This window comes from Elephantulus edwardii, unplaced genomic scaffold (genome assembly GCF_000299155.1).
Source record: "Elephantulus edwardii isolate Elephantulus edwardi_28Jun2011 unplaced genomic scaffold, EleEdw1.0 scaffold00035, whole genome shotgun sequence".
Classification (NCBI taxonomy): domain Eukaryota; kingdom Metazoa; phylum Chordata; class Mammalia; order Macroscelidea; family Macroscelididae; genus Elephantulus; species Elephantulus edwardii.
In genome coordinates, this window is record NW_006399785.1 from 8,970,175 (window position 1) to 8,992,982 (window position 22,808).

Genomic DNA, 22,808 nt, shown 5'->3' on the forward strand with positions numbered 1-22,808 from the left:
TATCTGCTTGGATGTCAGTTATGGTCTCTTTGGGGTATATTCCAAGTAGAGGAATTGCTGGGACAAATGGTATTTCTATTTGCAACTTTTTGAGAAAGCACCATACTGCCTTCCATAGTGGCTACACCATTTCATGCTCAGGGTGGATGAATTTAAAGAAAAGAACTTACTACTTCACGTTCTGGAAGGTGGAAGCCTAAAGACAGAGCCCTGGATGGCCTTGGACTCACCATCTGCTCCAGGGGGAGACCCTTCCTTGTCTCTTGGTCTTCCTGGTAATCTCATCCTAGGTGACCCTGTCTTCCTATCTCTTCTACTCTTTCATGAGACACCACTCGGAAGAGTTAGGACCCACCCTCCTCCCATCTGTCCTCGTTGATTCAGCTGATCACCTCTTCAAAGAAAGACCCCATTTCCGAACAAGGCCATGTGTAACTACCAGTAGACAGGTTGGCATATCATCTTATCTTCTATATGATGATACAGTTAGACCCATAAACAAACAGGCAAACAGAATACCCCAAATCTCTTGCTGTCAAGTCAATTCCAATTCATGGTGACTCTTAAAGTGGCCGATGAGTCTGAATTACCCACTTTTTGCTTGTTGTGTGCTGTTGAGTTGGAACTGACCCATAGCTGACCTTCTGGAAGGTTTTCAGAGACAGGTAAATGTATGGAAAGAGACTTCCCATCCTTCTCCCACGGAGCATCCGGTGGATTCGAACCACAAACCGTTGGCATTACAGCACACCTTCTGGCGACTAGGCTACCAGTGGTCTCCCACTTTTTGGTTAGCAGCCAAAAACTTAACCACAGCTTAACCAGGACTCAGAACAGGTCACTGTGACAGCAGAGTGAACTTACCAGAAGTCTGAGAAATTTATCAGAGAGTCTCCTGATGTGAGATAAGCTTTAACCCTCCTTCTCTTAGTCTTAGTCTCTCTTATGATCTCACTGGACCCAGCTAGATAAGCTAGGATAATCTTCAGTTCTCAAGACTCTTCATCACATCTGCAGAGTTCCCTTTGTTAAGTAGTGTGACATAGTCACATGTTTCAGGGAATATGACAGAGCTGTCTTTTGGGGAGCATTACTATGCTCATCACAGAAGCCAACTTGAGCTAGTTGACAGAGAAGAGGTATAAATTAATGCCTCTCATAGACTTTTCTCTGTCCTTCAGTTAATAGTGGTTGACTGAAAGAATGAATGAATGAAGACATGATTGTAAATTAACCCAAAGTTAAGGTTTATTGGCATAATGTAGCAAACAAAGTCAACGTTCTATATATTACTTTGGTTAGTACCAACGGAGGTGGCAAAAACTATGAGTAGCCACTGAGTTTACTAACTATTGATCTCTCCCTGACTAAAGTCAAGAATAGTGAAGAAAATCAAAGCTACAGAAGAAATTCATTCACGGAACTTCTGCACCCATGCCAACTCCAATCTTTAGGACTGTAAGACCAGAAGAACTAGATGATGCCCAGTTCCCATTGCCAACCACTCTGAAAGGAATCATGACAGGTCTTGGACAGAGGGGGAGAAAAAACATGAAACAAAATGAAACTTTATGATCTTTTATTTAAAAATGTGAAAAGTTAGGAGCTTTTTCTCTTCTTTCAATTTTATTTTATTAATTTTAATGAACATTTACAGAGAGTTTGGATTTCCATTCATTCATTGTTGCACGGAAAAAGCATTTTTTTTAAAACCCACAAAAGCAAAACTAAGCCAAGCTTTCTGCTCTGATAGAGGCTGGTAGGAACCCAGAGAATCCTGAAGGAAGGCTGCTTTGAGTTGGACTTGATTCAATGGAGAAGGTTATTCTAAAAACTTGCACTCTTTCCCACAGAATATCATGTCATTGTTAAGTGCCATTGAGTCGTAGGCGACACATAGCGACCCTATGAACAAAAGACCTGAACGCTTGTATAACTTTCATCCTTTCTCCAGATTCATAGGGTTTCCGGAGGCAAGCTATTTCAGAAGTGGATGCCACTCTTTCTTTCAAGCTTATTTTAATTGGGAGCTCCACCAAACCCGGCTCACCATGGGTAACCATAATCCTGAGGCCGCAGATCAAAGTCATCCACCTTTGGTTTGATAGCATCACTTTCTGTCCACTCGGCCTACTGATCTCTCTCTATGCTGCTGTCGTTATTAAGTGCCACTGAGTCTTCAATGAAAAGATATCCTTCAGTCCAGCTGGTCTGAAATGCAGGAAGAAATGTGGACTTCTGAGTTAGTGGCTAATACCCATTGGGACCTAGCCATAGATGCCTGGAGATGAGTTGACCAGAACCCAACCAGCTAAGAGATGATCCTTGCTGTGAGATAGTGTTGATTCCTACAGCCTGATGGCTAGCTTTGGACTGGTCTTTGTTTGTGGATGCAAATGCTCATTGTTTCTAAACTGAACAGAAGATTCTTTAGCAAAAGAGGCATGCTTGTTCCCTCAGAGTATAGGTTTAATAGAGATGGGCAAATCTGAAACTGGCTATCTAAAATGGGGATATTGGAAATCCTCCGTGGCCAGAGAAGAGGAAAGAGACTGCCTCCAACCCGGTGGACTGTAGGACATGCTTTGAGACAGTTGCAATCAAGGCCAAACTAGAGACATGTGAGCTGAGACCTTTTAGGGTACGGGAAAAGCCAATATTGGCAGGACTGGGAACTTTGTTGGATAATTTGGTGGAGAGCTGTTATTGGCAGGACTGAGAACTTTCCTGGATAGTTGGGAAGGTGGAAGCCAACATTGGCAGGACTGAGAACTTGGGAACACTTAGAGCCACGAGGCTTGAGGCTGAGGTGTCTGCGTGGACATTTGTAGAGCTGTCTTGACTGTATTTTGTTATTAATCTGAATTACAACCTTTCGACTCTTCCCCTCCCTCAAAACGAGGAAATCAAGGCATGAAGTAGCTGGCTTACACACTTTCAGAAATGTGGTTCTTAGTAAAATGATTGTAAGGAGAAAGTTAATTTTTCAAATTTGAAGGCTAATGGCTAGAAAAGCCAGGGGTTAGTCTGTGGAGTTCTGAGTTCATTGTTCCAGATTTCTTTCCTAGCCACTGAGTTTGACTCTGCCACGTGGATGGGCGGGGCCATGTACACGGGGTGTGTTGGTCTGTTCACAAGGGGATCGGCAAGTCTTGCCGTTGAGTGGATTCAGCATCAGAGACTGAGAGTCTCATCACCAGCAGAGACTGCAGAGTGCAACTCCTTCAGGGCCAAAGATTCCTGCACCTCTCAGAACAGGACCGACAGGAGCCACAGCAACTGCAGAGAAACAAAGACCCGACATGAGGCAGGGCTGACCTTGGGACTGCTGTGCCTTGGAAGCAGAGCTAGGAGCCTTCAAGTTTGTTTGAGGACTCAGGGGAGACGTCATCATAGGCAGAACTGAGAGTTTTGTAACACTGGCCTGTAGTCGTGAGGCCAAGGGCGGAGGTGCCTGCCTGCAGGTACATTCCAGGAGCTGTGCTGACTGAGCAGTGGTATACTGCTGCCAGCCTCAATTCTAACCTTTTGACTTCCCTAAGAAAAACCATTATCATGGAGGGAAATAATTAAAAAGAAAATAAACGAAACCAAGAGCAGAACCCACTGCCTCTCTCAGGGCCAAGTTAGACTGTGGTCTAGAAAGCCGTGGGGCTTCTCTATCCCTTTGCCTGGTCTGATGTACACACCAGCCTGACTTTCTATGAAGATATTTCCTTCTGTTTCTCAGGGCCTGGGCCAGATGCACAGTACTCATCTCATTGCTCTGGAGTTTGGAAGAAAGCAAGAGACTGTTAAAGAGAAACATTTCATCAACAAGTCAGTTACAGCAAACAAGGTTTTTATGGAGTGAGAAACTATTTTCAAGGAAGCCGCTCCAGAAAGAATCTTGCTACAGAAGTTTAACGGGAATTAGAGCATTTCCAGTTAGACTGGGTCTTCTTTTTGTTCCTAATTGAAAGGAGAGTCTTACAAAGTGAGGATCTTTCTTCCGTGGATGAAACTGGGTGGTGAGCATTGGTGTGTCTGGCATGGTGTGTCAGAAACATCCTTCAAGGTCAAGTTGTCATTCTAGGAACGTCTCCTACAATTAGAACATGCTGTAAACCCCCTTTTGTTTTGTCACAGTGTGTACCTGAATACAGCCAACCATTCTGATCTATTGTTCTTTTAAAAAACAAAGAAAAAACTCTCGGCACCCCGCACAAAGGGCTATTAATTTTTAGTTAATACTTAATGCCACCCAAATAGCGTTCTATCTCTTTCTCTCACCTTCTGTACCTGTTCTAATGCCAAATCCTTAAGGAAGATTGGCTCTGACTGGAACAGGTGTCCACTCTTGTCCAATCACCTTTGGGCAGGAATGGGTTTACCTAGAACAAGCTGCCTGCTGTGCCCAACGTCCTCACTGACATCATGGATGGGTGGATGAGCTTCACCGTGGTGAGTGGGCCTCCAGCTCAGAGGAAGTGGCCTGTATGTCACCTTTCATGTCTTAATTCTCTACCACTTTCACCTGCAGGCCACAGAGGAGCGCCTGAAGAAGGAATCCAACCACAGCCTCCAGATTCAGCGCCAGACACATCGCCTGGAGCTGCAGGCCGTGGAGGAAAAGGCGAGACAGGAGCTGCAGGAAGAACGGGAGAGGATGCAGGCCCAGCAGGCTCTGCTGCTGGGTATGTTCACTGAGCCGAGACTACAGCCCACTGCTCAGGCCCATCCACACCCTGCCGTCAAGCCACAGCCACACTCAACCTCTGCCTCTTGGAGTCCAGCCACAGGGGTGCCCCCAGAAACCAGGGGCCAGCTGAGAGCAGAGTGGCACACGTGGCGCCTGAGTAACCGAGCCCTGGGCTGGCTTTCTCTGAGCCTCGTTTTCCTCTTCTGTAAAAATTGATTACAATCCCCTCTTGTGATAGGGTTATTTGCACATTAGATGAGTTTGCAAATACAAAGTATAAAGCCACAACTACTAATCCAAAGCTGGTGATACAGACCCACCTGTGGATGCCTGGGGTGCGAGGCCTTACGGTCTGCTAACGGCCACAGCCTTGATAGCTCTAAGGCACGCAGTTCTAATGTGAAACACATCAGTCACTGAGAGCGGGAGTCAACACAAAGACAACAGGCTAGCATGTCGTACGAGTCCAGTGAATGGTATTGGTGATGATTGGAATCCCTGAGTGGGACAAAAAGTTAACACACTCCTCCAGAAGGTGGGAGGTTCACATCCACCCAGAGGGACTCAGAAGAAATGCCTGGAGATAGGCTTCCCTTAATCAGCCGTTTAGAACTTAATTCTGTTGTCCTACACAGAGTTTATTTGAGTCAGAATAAATTCTGTGCTAACCGTTTTTTGTTTTCACTGAAAAGGAATATAACATCTGTTGCAGACTGAGGGTAAAGTATGCTAATAATTAATAGCAAGATAAAACACCAAGAATGTATAGGTAAACAGAGCGTAAAAGACAGGGGGCCAGCAGTTCCAACAACTGAAGCACCTCAAGCCACGCCTCTCTGTGTGTTTATTGAGAATCAGGGAAAGCAAATCATCAAGAGAATGCTCTTGTAAATGAAACCGAATTTTTCTCTATTGTCAACCTGATGCTTGGCTCAGGAAGGAAGAATTTCACATGTATTAACACTCCCTCTGCAGGGGAACCCCAGCTGTCTCTTGTCTGCAGGAAGCAGCTCATTTCCTGTGATCCAAGAGAAATTTCAATGTATAGTTTTATGATTCCTTCAATTCCTAAATAAGTATGTGGTTTTTCATGTAATATTTGATAAGGAATTTGGCTTTCCATAACATTCATTTCTGGAACTTTATAAAAGCCATTGCTCTCAAGTTGATCCCAACTCATGGTGACTCACTCCTGGGTTTCTGAGATTGTACCTCTTTATGGGAGGAGATGGCCAGTCTTTCTACCACAAGCAACCGGTGCATTCAAAGTGCCCACTTTTTGCTTAGCAGCCATACATGCTGGGTGCACCGAGACAGAGGTAGGTGGTTTAGTCTCACCTTCTCATTCCTGCGTATTTGGAGGGGTTGGGCCTCCAGACCCCTGCATGTGCCCTCGCTTCCTTTATCAGCCTTACATGATCCCTGCCAAGGAAGTCAGCCCTCCTCAATTTTCAAATTTAAAAAACCCCAACCCTCCTCCTGTGAAGCAGCTGGCCGTTGAGTGCTCCTAAGCCAAACAGCCTGGGTTTGAAATCTGGCTCCAGCACTAGCTTTGTGGCCTTGGACAAGTTGCTTAACTGCTCTGTGCTTCTGTTTCTGACCTCTTGAGGGAGATAATGGTGACAGTCACTTCATAGAGTTGTTAACTAGGATAATAAAAGTAAATACAGGTGAAGCACTTACAACTGATCCCAGAACATGGCACACACAATCAGTTGTTTTCATTGAAGGTGCAGATACTTCCAGCTGACTGTGAACCTCTCTCTCCATCTTCCCAGCTCATCTTTTTCTTTCCTTCCTTCCCCTGCTAAGAAAGATTCCTCCTTGTTGTTGTTATATGCTGTTGAGTCACTTGAGACACATAGCAACCTTATGTACAACAGCCCTAAACCCTGCTCTATCCTATGCCAATCTCACTGTCTCCGACACACCCACCCTAATAACCCCAGTCACTGAATCAATCCACCTCATAGAGGGTCTTCCCCTCCTGCACTGTCCCTCCACCCTACCAAGCATGATGTCTCTCTCCAAGGACTGGTCCCTCCTGGCAACACGTCCAAAGTATGTCAGACGAAGCTTCAGAATCCTTGCCTCCAAGGAGCAGCCTCGTTTCACCCTCTCCAGGACAAACCTGTCTGTTCTCCTAGCAGTTCATGGTATATTCAATACTCTTCTCCAACGCCAGAGCTCAAAGTCATCAATTATCTTTCTGTCATACGTTGTTGTTAAGTGCTGTTGAGTTGTAGATAGCTCATAGTGACACTATGTACGAAACACCTGTACACTTGCATAACTTTCATCATTTCTCCAAGTTCATAGAGTTTCTGGAGGCAAACTATTTCAGAAGTGGATACCACTCCTGCTTCCAAGCTTGTTTTAATCAGGAAGCTCCTCCAAACACTGTCCACCATGGGTAACCATTATCACATTTGACATATCAGTGTCACAGTGTTCAGCATCACAGCAACCACGAGTTACCTCTGTACAGCAAATGGACAGACCAGTGCTAGACCATTCACTTAGAAGAATGTTTGACCAAAACCAATTGCAACCAGGCCTGAGGGCCACAGATGAAAATCACCCACCTTTGACTTGGTAACGTGAGGTGGGTGATGATTTTAATCTGCAGCCCTCAGTCCTGGTTGTAATTGGGTTTGGTCAAACATTCTTCTATAATCTAGATCAGTAAAAACCAAATGGGTCTTTGTTACGCACGGAATTGGATCTTCTCGTAGAACACATTGGCATCACAACACCTTCATTGTTGTTAAAGAAGCCCTGGTGACTCAGTGGTGACGTGATTGTCTAGTTATCAAAAGCTGAGTGGTTCCAATGCTCTGCAGGACAGAAGACCTTGTGATCTCTTCCAATGAAGACAATAGCCCAAGAAACTTTAGGGGGAAGAGTTGGAAAACCTTCTCAATATCACCTACCAATAACATCAGACTGTGGATACAATCCCTTTTAAGAATGTTGTTGTTAAGAACCATTGAACCGTTTCAATTCATAGCACCTTAGTAGAATTGGATGAACCGTGGCCCAGTCCTGCATCAGCCTTCCAGTCCACACTCATTGCTGTGTTTGAACCCACCTCCTTAAGGACCTTTCTCTTTTTTACCGACCATTTACTGTTTGGAACAGTAACGTTGAGGGTCAGGAAAAGAGAAGAAGATTCTCAGTGGGACAGACTGACACAGCAAGTGCAATAAGGGTCTTGAGCATGGCAGAAAGTGAGGATGGTGCAGGAGGGCGCGTTTTCCATCTATTGTTCGTAGGTCTCTAAGAGCCACAGGTGACCCAATAACATCTATCAGCCACATCCTTTACCTTGTATGAGATGCTTCGGCAGGAACTGGTCCCTCCTGTTCACATGACCAAAGTGCATAACCAGAGTTGTGGTTAGGTGCCAGCAAGTTGAGTACTTTTCATAGCAGCCCAGTGAACAACATATCTGAACACCATCCTTTCCTGTGCCAACCTCACAATCTCTAACACAAGCTGTAGCTACTGTGTCAGTCTACCTGGTTGAGGGTCTTCCCCTCTCTTTCTCCGTCCTTCCACCTTTCCAAGAACAGTGTTCTTTTCCAAGGAATAAGCTCTCCTAGCAACATGCCCAAAGTCTGTGAAACGAAGCTTTATCGTCCTAACCTCCAAAGAGCACTTTAGCTGCACCTTCTCCAGAACATACCTGTTTGTTTATTCAGTACTCTCCTCCAACACCATAGTTCAAAGGCATCAATTTTCCTTCTGCCATCTTTATTCATTGTCCAGCTCTCAGATGCCTAGCAAGTGATTGAAAAGACCACAGTCTGAATCAGAGACAGGACTAAGGAGTCCTCAAACTAACATCATTGCTCCTCAGTGATTTGGAGAAGTCTCTGCAGACTTTCCCCAAAGCAGTGTATCTCCTGATCTCCTCACCACTCGTACCAAGTCTATTGATTGTGGATCCAAGTAAGTTAACAGCTTCAATCCTTTCTCCGTCTATCACGATGTCACACTTATGAGTCCAGGGGTGAGAATTTTGGTTTTCCTGACATTGAGATGCAATCCATAGTGAAGGCTGCAGTGTTTGATCTTCTGCAGCAAGTATTTCAAGTCCTCCTCAATTTCAACAAACAAGGTCATGTCATCTGTACCGAAGGTCATTGATGCGTCTTCCTCCAATCCTGATGCCGCATTCTTCTCCGCAGAGTCCAGCTTCCAAGTGATTTGTTCAGCATACAGATGGAATCGTTAGGGAGAAAGGATACAACTGGACACACACCTTCCTTCATTTTAAACCGTGTCAGTGTGTGCTAGCCTGGCAGTGGGTGGTGCAGGATAGGACAAGGTTCAGATCAGTTGTTGGTAGAGTTGCTCTGAGTTGTAGCCGACTTGACGGCACTAGCAACAACAACAACAGATACATGCAAAAGTAACATACGCACAACCAGAGCACACCCTCATTGTTGAGGAACATTCTGCATGTACGTCTTCTAAGATTTATTAGTTCTTTTGGCACTCCGTGGTATTGTCATTATCCTTCACCAGATTCTTCTCTCGTCTTCCTTACTCACTGTCTACTTTTATCATGCATATGTTAGGTCTCGTTGAGTCGACTACAATTCACAGCAACCCAGTGAACAACTGGTCTGAATCTCGGTCTGTCCTGCACCGTATTCATGGTCTCGCCCATGCCTGAGCCCACTGACCCAGCCACTGTGTGCCCTGAGCCACACAGACACATGAGATGCCAGCAAATACAGATGCCTGTGTTCGGCACACCGTAGCCAGCCCTCAGAGCGGCGTGTTTGCTTTTTCACACTTTAGAGAAATCTTTTGTAGTTGATTTTTCCCAATGCCTGCTTTATTCCAGTCGATCTTCATGTTAACTTCATGATACACCAGCCAATACCTGAGTTTCCAGATACTCTGAGGTCTGGGAAGGTCACGGATTTGGGGGAACATCATTGAACCCGACACACTCAGACTGTGAACAGTGGGGTGGGTGACGAGTACACTGGGGTTAGGATTCAAGCTGGGTTTGTAGTCCTGAGAAAGAAAATGAATGAGTGGATAGATGGTAACAAATTACTCTAATGTAGTTTATGCTTTGTTAAAGATTTTTCTTTTACTTATTTTTTTATTTTATTATTATTTTTGTGTGCGTGTACCATCAAATCAGGCCTGACTGGTACAGGAGGAGATTGTCCCTCCTTCCCCGACAGAGCATCTGGTGAATTCGAACTGTGCGCCTCTGGGATTGTAGTTGCAGCTCCTTGCCACTAGGCCACCAGAGCTCCCCTTATTTTACTTATTTTTATAGTTACATATTTTAATTGGCTTGTGCCTGGGTTTTAGCCTGCTAGTCTTATTTGCACTTAATACATGGTAGCTGTTATTGTCTCGGGATAAGTTTGGGAGACCTCATCCGAAAGCCTTCGGCACACGCACTGCACACTATTGAGTCTGAGGGATTCTGCAGGACGAACTTCAACTGTGAACACCTCTCTGACCATCTGCTCGTCTTCTCTTCCGCAGAGACCCTGAGGCAGGAGCTGTCAGAGCAGCGGGCTGCCTGCTCTGAGCACCAGCAGGACTTGGCGTCACTGCAAGCCCAGCTGAGGGCTCTGAGCAACTCAGGTCAACAGATGGCTGACTCTATGGCACCTGGAGACAGTGAGGAACAAGCCCTCACTGCAGAGGTTAGCGACCTGCACACCACACACACACACACACTCTCTCTCTCTCTCTCTCTCCAGAGTGGTCACACATACGCACCCAGAGTGATGTATGTCTGTGGCTGCGGCAGGACAGCACATAAAGCTAAGCTCTGAGGCTCTATTCTTCCCCTTTCTGATGGGGAGGATCTCCACCCTTTCTCCACCCCATTCTGAACTGGAAAGATCTTCCTCCTTCCATAGCCCTATCTGAAATGGGGGACCCCTCTCCTTCCACACCCCTGTCTGAATAGGGGGGATTCCTTCTACATCCCTGTCTAAAATGGGGGACCCCTCTCTTTCCATACCTCTGTCTGAAAAAGGGGTGCCCCTTTCCTTCCAAATCTGTCTTAAATAGGGGACCCTTCTCCTCTACACACCTGTCTGAAATGGGAGACCTCTCTGCTCTCACACCCCTCTCTGAAATGAGGGACCTCTCTCCTTTCACCCTTCTGTCTGCAGTAGGGACACCACTTTCCTTCTACACCTTGTCTAAAAGGGGTGTCCCTCTCATTTCACATCCTTGTCGGAAATGAGGAAACACATTTGGCTCATTTCTATTTAAACCATCTTCATGGCTCACCCCGTTCCTAAACCTTTCCAAGGAGCCACTCTGACCAGTTTCTGAAGCTGGAGACCTTTGAGACGGGAGTGAACCCCTGGAGCCAGGGCCCCGCCTTGGTCTAGGGCGGAGCTCGCATCACGGCCCCCTGACACCTTCCCCCTTGCTTCCCTCCAGGAGGTGGGCCCTGTGCCCGAGACCCCCGAGTTGGTGCCCAGCAAGGCGTGCGGGTTCTGCCCTGAGGGCCCCCCGCTGCAGGCGGTGCGCAGACTGCGGGCCGAGGCGGAGCAGCACCGGCAGGACGCACTGCAGCTCCGCGAGCAGCTCAGGTCCGTGGGTGTGAGGGTCCCTCAGGGTCCCTTGTCCCCCAGTGGGGAGCATCCGGGTCCACAGCGGTCTCCCCCTCAGCCTTCCCACAGAAAAGACCCCTTCACGTGCTAATGTTTCACCAGCATTCACTCCTGTGTTCCGCGCAAAGCTCCAATTTTCTGGGGATTCTGGTGGCGCCGCCATAAGGCAGGTGGTTCGAGCCCATCCAATGGCTTTTCAGGAGCGAATCCATCAAGATCAAAGCCAGGAAAATCTTGTGGGGAGGGTCGACTCTGTAAGACATGGGTGCGCGCATTGCGAGGCTGCCCTGATTAATTAGGGGCTCCAACAACAGGAACTCTGAATCCGTGTCTTGTCCTCTGTTGCGCCCTTGCGTAACTGCAGGAATTTGCAATTCCAAGTATAGAAAAAGGGTCAGTCCTGAGCCTCTCAATGCTCGCCTCCAGTTCTCCTCCCTCGCTGCCCAGGCCCCAGATTCTAGCCTAGTGACCAGCCAACCCCTCCCCCCGCCCTCACCCATGACCCTGCAGACCAAACCACCCCAACACCAAGTACGGGGCTCCGCGCGCAAGGACCAGCTGGGCTCTGCTTCCCCTGCAGGGTGCTGGAGGAGAACCAGCAGGCCCAGCAGGCCCGCGAGGTGGAGGCGCTGCGTCAGGAGCACCGCAAGGAGATGCAGACCATGGTGGCCGACTTCAGCAGCGCCCAGGCCCGGCTCCAGGCCCGGCTGGCTGCCCTGGAGACCGAGTGAGTGGGGCCCAGGGAGTCCACGTGGGAGGCACCCACTCCTTCAAGGGTCACTGGAATATCCTCAGCATCCTGCATCCCAGGAAGCCACTCAGGCCCAGACAAGCTGGGATGATGGTCTTAGTTATCCTATACTTCAGTATGAGCAATACCACAAGGGGGTGGATTTGATGAACAGAAATGTATTCTCTCAGAGCTGAGAAGATTCGAAGTCTGAATTCAGGACCCAGATTTTCCCCCCATTTATCTAGTATTCTTTTTCCTGCTACTTTATTTATAAAATTCTAATACAAATTTGAACAAATTCTTTACATTTCCCTCACCCCTCCACCCAATGATTAATCCCCCCTCCCCCTGCACATCCACATCTCTCTGCTTCCAGCCTTTCCCACCCTGCCTGGATCCTCATACTCATTCTACAATAACGGTCTTATACAATATTTATCCTTGTTAGTTAGTTAGTTAGTTAGTTAGTAGTTAGTTCACTCAGCATAATGTTCTCCAGTCCCTGCCAAGTTAGGTAATAATTTACAAAGTTATTGCTCCTGTGTGCTGCATAGTATTCCGTTGTGTGAATGTGCTGTAATTTCTCAATCCATTCGTTTGTGGCTGGACATTTGGGCTGTTTCCACGTTCTTGTGATGGTAAATAACGCTGCTATGAACATTGGTGGACAAATCTCGGTTTGTGCCTCAGTTCTCATCTTCTCAGGGTATATTCCAAGTAGTGGAATAGCTGGGTCATATGGAATTTCTATGTTCAGCTTTTTGAGGAAGCGCCAAATTGCCTTCCAGAATGGTTGCACCATTTTACAATTCCACCAACAATGTATAAGAGTTCCTTTCTTGCTACATCCTCTCCAACAACTATTACCTGCTGCCCCATTAAACTTTGCCACTCTTACTGGAGTGAAATGGTACCTCATTGTGGTTTGATTTACATCTTATTGCCAGTGATTTGAAACATTTTGTCACGTGTCTGTTTGCCATTTGAATATCTTCTTCTGTGAAAATTCTTTTCATCAGGACCAGATCTTAGAGAGGCAAGGGAATCCTGGTGTCAGCTTCTCCAGGGTTCTTAGAATTGCCTGAAAAGCTCAGTGTAGCCTCATGCTAGGTAAAGGAAAGGGTAAGAAAAAAAGACCAGGGCCCTCAAGGCAGTGACACTGGGACGGCAGCAGCGGGCTTGCAAGCAGACTGTGAGGATGTGTAGGACCAAGTGCGGCTTCCTCTTGCACGTGGAGCCTCCGAGTCTATTTTCTGAGCCAGTTGGTTATTTTAGCTAAAAGGTGATCTCAGGTGACAGTGTGAAGGGTTAAAGTACCTCAAGGCAACAGTATGTGGGAGTCCAGCATTCTTTGCCTCATTTACCTGTGAAAACATTGCTCTGAACACCAGGAGAGAGTCTGGGTGAGATAGACCAGTCGAGTTCAGGCACCTAAGTGCAGACTGGGCTGAGCCACAGAGAATTTTAACAGGGCCCATCTATCTGTCTCTAAGCCTGTGTGCTCCAAAACGTTGTCAGCTGTCTCCAGTGCGGACAAACCGGGATGGGGAATTTCACCTGTCACCATCTTAAAGGGCTCTAAGTGTGTACCGGACACACATGATTTTGTTGAATCTTCACAGTTTTATGCCCATTATAAAGAGAAGAAAAGCGATACTCACAGGGGAAATATTATGCACGAGGTCACATCGTGTGAAAAAAGGGTTTGAGCACAGGGCATCTCACAACGAAGCTGTAAGGATTGAAGCCTTCTGACTCTGCTTGAGTCTGGAAAGTTCCGTTTAGTTTCATGCTGAAAGGGCATGCTGTGCTCAATATTTGCCAGCAGATGGCGCCAGAGCCACACTGGCGTCCACTGCACCTGCAGCCCTGTGAGCTCACCGGTGGCCCCAGTCCTGCCTTGGGCTCCTCTAGCAGCTTACATTGGGGGTGTGTGTGTGTATGTGTGTGTGTGTGTGTGTGTGTCTCCTTACATTGGGGGGTGTGTGTCCTTACATTGGACGTGTGGGGGTGTGGGGATGTGTGTCCTTACATTGGGGCTGTGTGTGTGTGTCCTGCCTTGGGCTTGTCTAGCAACTTACATTGGGGGGTGTGTGTGTCCTTACATTAAGGGGTGTGTGTGTGTGTGTTTTAAAAAAAATGTTCAAAACAATTACATTGTTTTTCACAAAAGTTCCTTCCCATTTCCTTCACCCCACCCACCCATCAAATGGTGCAACCCTAAAATTAACACCCTATCCATTGATCTTGAAGCCCCATTGAGGGCAGCAGCTGCATACCCACTAAACCAAGCTCGTGGGCTATTGATGCTGGGTGAATCCTGAAACTCTTTCCCACAGATGATCTGTGAAACATAACCCAAAACCACTTCCAAAGTCTTCTTTAAATTAAAACACAAACCAAAGGTACTGATATTAAGCTGATCCTGTCAAAGCCAGCCCACAGGACAGGGCAGCCCCCCCCCCAATGCAGGGTGTCCGGAGGCCTCAACTTTATCCCAAGGAGCATCTGATGAGATCCACCCACCATTGTGTCAGACAAGCACTTCAATCACTGCACCACCAGGGCTTCTTCAATGCAACCATAATTCCGCTTCATTTGTAAACAGTGTCTGCCTTGAGCAGAACTGCAAATTTTCTTGGAATATAGACTTTCAGGAGACCTGGAGACTGAATGCTGAATGAATCCCTTTAACAACTGCTTTGACTTAAGGCAGAAGTATTCAGTGAGGTGCCTTTTAACTGAAACAAGAGTTTGACGTCATTAGTAAAGAATGCCTGCCATCAGCATTGTATGGGTTTTTTTTTTTATATTTTCTCCATTGTTACATGTTTTCTCCCTGCCTCAGCCCACCCTGCAGTGCACCCGTTGCTCAAGATTATTGTCCTACATATAATACCTAATCATATATTCCTTTCAGATAGTTCTCTCCCTCATCTGATCTAATGCAGTGTTCCATTATTTATCCACTCTTTTCTCCCTAATCCCCCTGTAACTCTCCTATTTTATAACAGCGGTGTTGTTGTTGTTGTTATGTGCCATCGAGTCACTTGCGACTCATAGCGACCCTATGCACAACAGCCCTAAACTCTGCTCTGTCCTGTGCCAATCGCACTGTCTCTGACACTCCCATCCCGATTGTCCCAGTCACTGAATCAATCCACCTCATAGAGGGTCTTCCCCTCCTGCGCTGTCCCTCCACCCTCCCAAGCATGATGTCCTTCTCCGAGGACCTGTCTCTCCTCACAACATGTCCAAAGTATGTTAGATGGAGCCTCAGAATCCTTGCCTCCAAGGAGCCACCCGGTTTAACCCTTTCCAGGACAAATCTGTTTGTTTTCCTAGCAGTCCATGGTATTCTCAATACTCTTCTCCAGCACCACAGCTCAAAGGCATCAATTCTGCTTCTATCCTCCCTGGTCATTGTCAAACTCTCTGATGGATAACAAGTGATTGCGAAGACCATAGCCTGTATCAGATGCACCTTAGTCTCCAGAGAGACACCATTGCTCTTCAGTACTTTCCTTTTGTGACTGTTTTTTTCCTTTTGAGATATTTCACTCAGCATAATGTCCTCCGGTCTCCCTCATGTTGTGTAATATTTTACACACTCATTGTTTTTCAGTGCTGCATAGTATTCCATTGTGTGAAAGTACTGTCGTTTTTCTATCCATTCGTTTGTTGATGGGCACTTGGGTTGCTTCCATCTCTTTGCTGTTGGGAATAACAGAGCAATAAACACAGGTGTGTATGTATCTGTTTGAGTTGTAGCTCTGGTTTCTTTAGAGCATGTTTCCAATAGTGGAATTGCTGGGTCAAGTGGTATTTCTCTTTCCGGAGTTTTGAGAAAACGGCAGACCACCTTCCACTGTGGGGGAACTATTTTACATTCCTACCAACGGTGAATAAGGGTTCCAATCTCTCCACAACCACACCAGCATTTCTTGTTTGCTGCTCTGTTGAACTCTGTTACTGTTGCTGGAGTGAGGTGATATCTCAGAGATGTTTTGATTTGCATCTCTCTGAGAGATAGGGATTCTGAACATTTCTTCGTGTATGTGTTGGCCATCTGAGTGTCTTCTTTGGTGAAGTGCTGATCCCGCTCTTTATTCCTCTTCAGAAGAAGCACGAAAGGGAGATGGGAGCCGGCAGACAGAAAAGGGGATAGCAGGGGATGCGGTTAGAGTTGGTGCAAAAGGAAGGCAGCAGAGCCTGTGTGAAAAGTTAGATTCGCAGGTCAAACACTACACAACACACACACAAACACACACTGGGGCAGAGACCAGAGCGTTGACCTCTACCACACCCAGCGTCCTCAAGGAATTATGGGAAGGACCACATGTCCAGCATTGTGCTCATTTAAAGGCTTATCTACTGCGGTTGCTGAGACTGTTAGGGGCCGTTAAGTCACTTGGACTCACAGGGACCCTGTAAACAACACATCTGAACCTTGCTCTATTCTGCACCATTGTTTATATGCTCAAGCCCATTTTTTTCCTTAAATTGAGATTTTAATGAACGATTATAGAGAACTTAGATTTCCATTCATTCATTGTTGCACATCTTCCTCCCTGTCCACTTCCCTCCTCCCCCATTCACTTCTCTCTTTTAGAATAAAAAAAATTCTTTCATTGTTATACAGTCCCCTCCCAGTCCACTTTACTATGCATCTCTTATTCTGGACTCTTGCCATACAAATAATACCTAATCATATATCCCTTTAAATAGTTCTCTCCCTCATCTCTTTCAATGCAGTGTACCTTAGTTATCACATCTTTTCTTCGTTTCCCCCAAACCCAATGTCAGTCCTGTGGCATTATAACAGTGGCATTATGCAGTGTATGTCCCTTTGTTACTGAGATATTTCACTCAGCACAATGTCCTCCAGGGTCACCCATTTTGTATATTTCATGAGTTGTTTTTCAGTGCTGCATAGTATTCCATTGTGTGAATATACCACAGCTTCTCTATCCATTCGTTTGTTGATGGGCACTTGAGTTGTTTCCCCACTCTTTGCTATTGTAAACAAAGCAGCAATAAATATAGGCATGCATATATCTGCCTGGGTGGAAGTTCTCAAGCCCAGTTTTTAAAGTCACTTTGTGTCAATGCATCTTGTGGAGGGTTCCTCTCTTCCTCTGACCCTCCATCTTTTCTAGTGTGATGTCACCCTTCAAGGACTGGTCTCTCGTGACAATATGCCTAATATATGTGGCATGGAGTTTCATCATCCTTTATTTTTTACTTTTCACATTTTTCCTTTATTTTTCTCAGAAGATAGCAATACATTATGATACATAATACATAACAACATGACAGTCACACAATTTTTCAGTAGGCCTAAGGTTCTGCAGGTATCCCTGCCGATCACGGCAGCATGAGGGGTCCTGAGAGTTCAGATGTTAAAGCTTTCTCCACAGTCACCAGTTCCTTTGATGTTTGGGTTATTGAACACAAACTCACTGGATGATTTGTCTTCTACATAGTCCATTTCTGTTCCTAAAAGGGTAAGCTGTGCTTTCTTTTTGATGAACACTCTGACCCCGACTTGAACAACTTCTTCATCAGAATCTCCAAAAGTCTTTGTATATTCTAAAGTATAAGAAAGGCCGTTGCAACCTCTGATTCAAACACCATCTTTCACACCTTCATGTTCAGGCTTATCTTAAGAAGCTGTTTTCTCTTGTGTACTGCTGAAGGTGTCAGGGTTAGGGCCGCCCCGGTGGACTGCAGCTTCCTTTTGCTGACAGCCCGGACAGTGGCTCGGACCAAGGAAGCTGACATCTTCGCCACCCGGGTGCCTCGGACCACAGCTCCCAGCCCTCAGCCTCCCTCCATGGACACGGGCGCGCACGACGCCACAGGCCACGGCGCGCAGCTCCCAGGCCTAGTTTCCTCATTCTTGCCTGTAAGGAGACCTTGTGTGCACTTCATCTGAGACAGATTTGCTTGTTCTTCCAGTGGTTGTGGGATTTTCAGTACTCTTCATTAGGGAGAGATGGTCCGTTTATATTAACAGAGGGCAAACAACCTGGACAAGGGGGTGAACAAGCGTACTAGTTGAAGACGATGTCACTGACTTATACAAGCTAAAAGTGTTGAATCGATGCATGCTTTCCTGTGTAGATTCTCAACAATTAAAAAACAAACACAACAAAACAAAACCCAAGCTCCTTAGCCCCAGAGCCCTGGAGCAGGTGACAGCCCTCAGGCTGGGCAGCGGGGTCCCGGGTTCGGTGCCACCCCAAATTCTACAGCCAAGGTGGCCTTGACAAGACTCGTGTTCTCTGGGCCTCAGTTTCCTCGTAGTGAACAGAGAAAGTCCTGCGGTGGCCGAGCACACAGAGGGCTCCCCCTCATCCACCTGCTCTTCTCCCTCATTGTGGGTCCTAGCTCTCAGGACTAACCGTGTGTCTGTCTGCTTGAAACAGACTCAAGGAATCTGGGGAGAAGCCGGGGAACGGAGCGTCCAGGCCAGAGGACCTTCAGCTGATTGGCCACCTGCAGACCCGCCTGAAGGAGAGAGAGGACATCATCAAACAGCTGACGGTGAGGCTGGAGGCTGGGGGCTTGCCGAGGTCCTCACGACGGACTTTGAAGTGGCACATGATGCCCCCCACTAGGCTTCAAGCCACCTTCAGGGTCCTTAGCTATTTTCCTTTCTAAGAGAAGGAGCCCTGGTCACAGAGTGGTTAACATTTGTAAACTCAAAGGTCAGTGGTTCAAACCCACCAGCAGATCTAACTGAGAATGACGTGACGCCCTCAGGAACCTGGAGGGGTGGTTCTGCCTCGGCTTGTGGCCTTGTGGGCCGGAGTCTACACAACAGTCTATAAGTCAATCAACGTCTGTAAGTGGGTATTTTACGATAAAATAAATATGCCGTCACTGAAGATCTTCAACTAGGAAAAACACAAATGGAGAGGGGGGAACATCACTTCATGCCAAAGTCCAGCAGCATTTGCCTGCTAGGTGCACGGGCTCAGATTTAAACCTGTAGAATTCAGGGAAAGTCCAGAATGAGTTGCTTTATGTTTGGATTTTTATAGCACTTTTCTCTTTACAAAATAAGAAAGTGTGAGTCCCTAGTGTGCTCCTTTCAAGCCAAGACAGTGGAGCTCAGTCTCACACACTGGGTACATTGTCAGAAGAGGCCGGCCCTTGGAGAAGGACGTCATGCTGGGAAGGGCAGAGGGGCAGAGAAAGAGAGGAAGACCGTCAAGATGGATTGATCCTGACACTTCAACAGTGGACTCGGGGGTCTACCAGAGTTGGTCGGGATGGCCCAGGCGGGACAAGGTTCAGACCAGCTCTTCCTAAGGTCGCTGTGATATGCAGCTGACTCGACAGCACATGTAACCACCACCTACAATACAAGCTGACCTTCTTTTGGTAAAAGCCGCCACCTGTGTTCCAGGCAGCAAGAGCTGACCCCAAACCAAACCGCGCTGCCGTGGCATTGCATGTGGTCCGCAGGGACCCCAGGACAGGCAGAGCTGGCCTTGCCGGCTGTCCTCTGTATCTGAAGGATCTCTGCTGGCCGTGGTCCATGGCGTGCTCGTTCACACCCTCTAGCTGGTCCTCGGGAGAAAGACAAGCCGTCTCCTTCCATTAGGACTCACAGCCCCAGGAAGCCACTGGAGAACTGACCTGAGGCAAGGAGCCTGAGTGGTGGAGTCGAATCCTTACAAAAGCAGCACGAAGGCTGCACAGTGGAGTGGACCTGGGAGGAGGGATTATATAACAACGAGAGACGTTTACTTTTCAAAGAGAAGAGCATATTGGGGGGAGGAGGGGTGGGCAGGGAGAAAAGTGCAACAATGAATGAATGGAAATCCAAAGTCTCTGCAAACTTTCATTAAAATTAATTAAAAAAATAAAAACCAACAATCATTAAAATTAATAAGAAAAAAAATTTAAAAAACCAAACCCAGGCTGTCACTTCCTCTTTGGAAGAGCAGCTGGTGGGCTTTGACTGCGGACTGTGGGATCAGGAGCAGAGCACTGGCCGCTACTGCACCGGGACCACTTTCCTGTACGACATAGACCTGTGGCCCCGGAGTCTGCTGGGACTTGACGTGAGCTTACAGGACAAAGTGCATCTGGGGGCGCAGCACACAGGTAACTGACCTGCAGCTCCATGACCATGCTACTCAGCATTCTCCGAGGGACAAAGCGGGGCAGCGTCCTCCAGTGATACTTGTCATTGTTTACTGCTGACTTGGAACCAACCCATAGCTGACCCTCCAGTGGGTTTTCAGAGGCAGGAACGCATGGAAGGAGACGGCCTATCTTTTCATCCACAGGGCCGCTGGTGGATTCAAACTGTATGCCTTTAGTTTGGCAGCACAATTACTTACCACTGAGTCACGAGAGCTCCCAGGAAACCCAAGAAGGGAATCCTGGGAAATCCAAGGAGGGAATCCAACAAGAGTCAGCTTCGTGTCAGTCCTGAGTCACAGCAATGAGACGGGAATAAGCGGACCCGGCTGCAGGCTTCCGAAGCTGTACCCCATCACAGAAGCATGTGCCCCCCCTTTTTTAAGAGTATCAAAGTTGTGTTTCCTATATCACAGTATTTTTTATAAAAGCCAAGTTGATAATTTCACTGTGTTCATATTAGAGAATATATCTATACATAAGAAATACGTATTTAGTCAGTATATGTAAAATTTATTCTCATGTACTTTAGTAAACACAAAAATATTATGTTTGGAGCGAAATCTTTACTCAAATTCTTTCTGTATTATATGGTTTTTATCAACTGTGCAAACCCACCTCCTGCCCCTATATATTATTTTCATAGATGTGTGGGCATGGGTTTTTTTTGGGGGGGGGGTCCATTCATTCATTGTTGCACTTTTCTCCCTACCCACTCCCTTCCTCCCAATTCACTCTTCGACTTGAAAAGAAAAAGAAAAAACTCTTTCATTGTTATGCAATCCCTCCCTTCAAGTCCACTATACACCCTTTACTCTGGACTCCTGTCATGACAAGAATACCCATTCATATGTCCCTTTTAAACAGTTCTCTTCCTAATCTGTTTTGATGTAATAGACATCATTCCTCCCCTCTTCTGTCTTCCCTCAACTCTGATGTCAGTCCTGTTTTACAATTGCCTTATGCAATATTTGTCCTCTTGTGACTGAGCTATTTCACTCAGCATAATGTCCTCCATTGTTACCCATTTTGCATAATATTTCATGAGTCCCTTGTTTTTCAATGTTGCATAGTATTCCTTTGTGTGAATATACCATAGCTTCTCTATCCATTCATTTCTACATGGCCCTTTCTTTCTCCCTTGGTGGTTTTGAACCAAGGACCTTTCAGATAACAGCCGAGGACTGAAACACTGCATTACCAGTGAGTGGCCCTTAAACAGAATAGCTCCTCCTCCACAGCCCCACCTGGCTGTCCACAAGCAGCCGGGCTTGGCGTGTTTCTCCCATCTGTCCTCACCTCTCTCCCCTCGCTTTCCTTTCACGCACCCCTAATACCGGGCTGGAACCCGCTGTGTTGGTCTTGCAGGAGGAGAGGCGGTTCCACTATGCTGCGTTCCCTGGTGCGATGGCCCACCGGAATCGATCCTTTTCCTTTCACCCTCATCCGGGGTACCTGACCCCTTCCATGAAGGTAAGCTGGGCCCACTGGTTGTCCCGTGTCCCGCCATCCTGCCGCCCTTCGTTTTCTGAAGGTCTCCGCCGCTTCCTGATGGGCTGGTGGACACGGCTCATTGACAATGACCCACAAGCCAGGGGTGGGGCCTCCTCATTCCTCTTTGGGGGACATAGTTCCATCTGGGGCACCACACCATTTGAGATGCATGGACCTTAACTCACCTACACAGAGATACCTTTTGTGGGGACTCACTGTCATTTCCCTTCCCACAAACAGAAGAAGAGAATGGAGGATGTGCCCAGCCGAGTGGTCAGCGTGCCAAACCTCGCCTCCTACGCAAAGAACTTCCTGAGCGGCGACCTGAGCTCCAGGATCAATGCCCCTCCGATCACCAAGTCCCCCAGCCTGGACCCAAGCCCAGGCTGTGGCCGGTCGTACAAACCCAGCCAGTCTCTGGATGTTAAAACTGCCTCCAGGTAGGGGCGCTGGGGCTGTGACTCTGCTGAGGTCTGAGTAGAGGGGATGGAAATTAGGGTGCACACTGAGGCATCTGGACAGGCGTGAAGAATGGTAAACCGAGTCCAGATGAGGATGACTTAGAATCTAGCCAAAGAGCGGAACAGCCGTGTGGGCAGGAAGCACATTGTCGTTCATGGGTGGAATCCTCCCTTCCATGCAGGAGCTTAACGACTGAGATGTGCCAGACCAGAGACCACGGTGTTACCGTTGCTTTGTATGCATGCTGAAGTTGACAGTGAATAAAGATGGAAGAGCTGATGCCTTTGAACTGTGCTGTTGGCAGAGTACTGAACATTCCATGGACTGTCAAAAGAACATACAAGTCTTGGACGAAGTGTGACTGGGGTGTCCCTGAGGGGCAAAGATGATGAAACTTCATCTCACATACTTTGGGCATACTGTCAGGAGGGGTCAGTCCTTGGAAAAAAGGTGACATGTTGGAAAAAGAGAGTCTGAGAAGAGAGGAAGAGCCTGGGTGAGATGATGGACACAGTGACCGGAACAGTGGACTTCAGCTTGGTGGAGGTTGTTAGACAGGCACAGAACACGGACACAGTCACTGTAACAATGGACTTGAGCTTGGTGGAGGTTGTTAGACAGGCACAGAACATGGACACGGGGACCATAGCAATGGGCTTGAGCT

At 47.1% G+C, this 22,808-nt stretch overlaps 1 protein-coding gene and 1 pseudogene across 1 annotated transcript in view; one reads left to right on the top strand and one right to left on the bottom strand.

Annotated features, from left to right (window-relative positions):
• FAM184B (family with sequence similarity 184, member B) overlaps positions 1-22,808 on the top strand; it is a 162,080-nt gene that overhangs the window by 136,123 nt on the left and 3,149 nt on the right. The window contains exons 11-17 of the mRNA XM_006884531.1: positions 4,523-4,676; positions 10,205-10,368; positions 11,123-11,274; positions 11,876-12,022; positions 18,460-18,577; positions 21,557-21,661; positions 21,923-22,122. Coding sequence (XP_006884593.1) covers positions 4,523-4,676; positions 10,205-10,368; positions 11,123-11,274; positions 11,876-12,022; positions 18,460-18,577; positions 21,557-21,661; positions 21,923-22,122 — 1,040 coding nt within the window. The remainder of the gene's footprint in view (positions 1-4,522; positions 4,677-10,204; positions 10,369-11,122; positions 11,275-11,875; positions 12,023-18,459; positions 18,578-21,556; positions 21,662-21,922; positions 22,123-22,808) is intronic.
• On the bottom strand, positions 17,424-17,904 carry LOC102843359 (annotated as a pseudogene).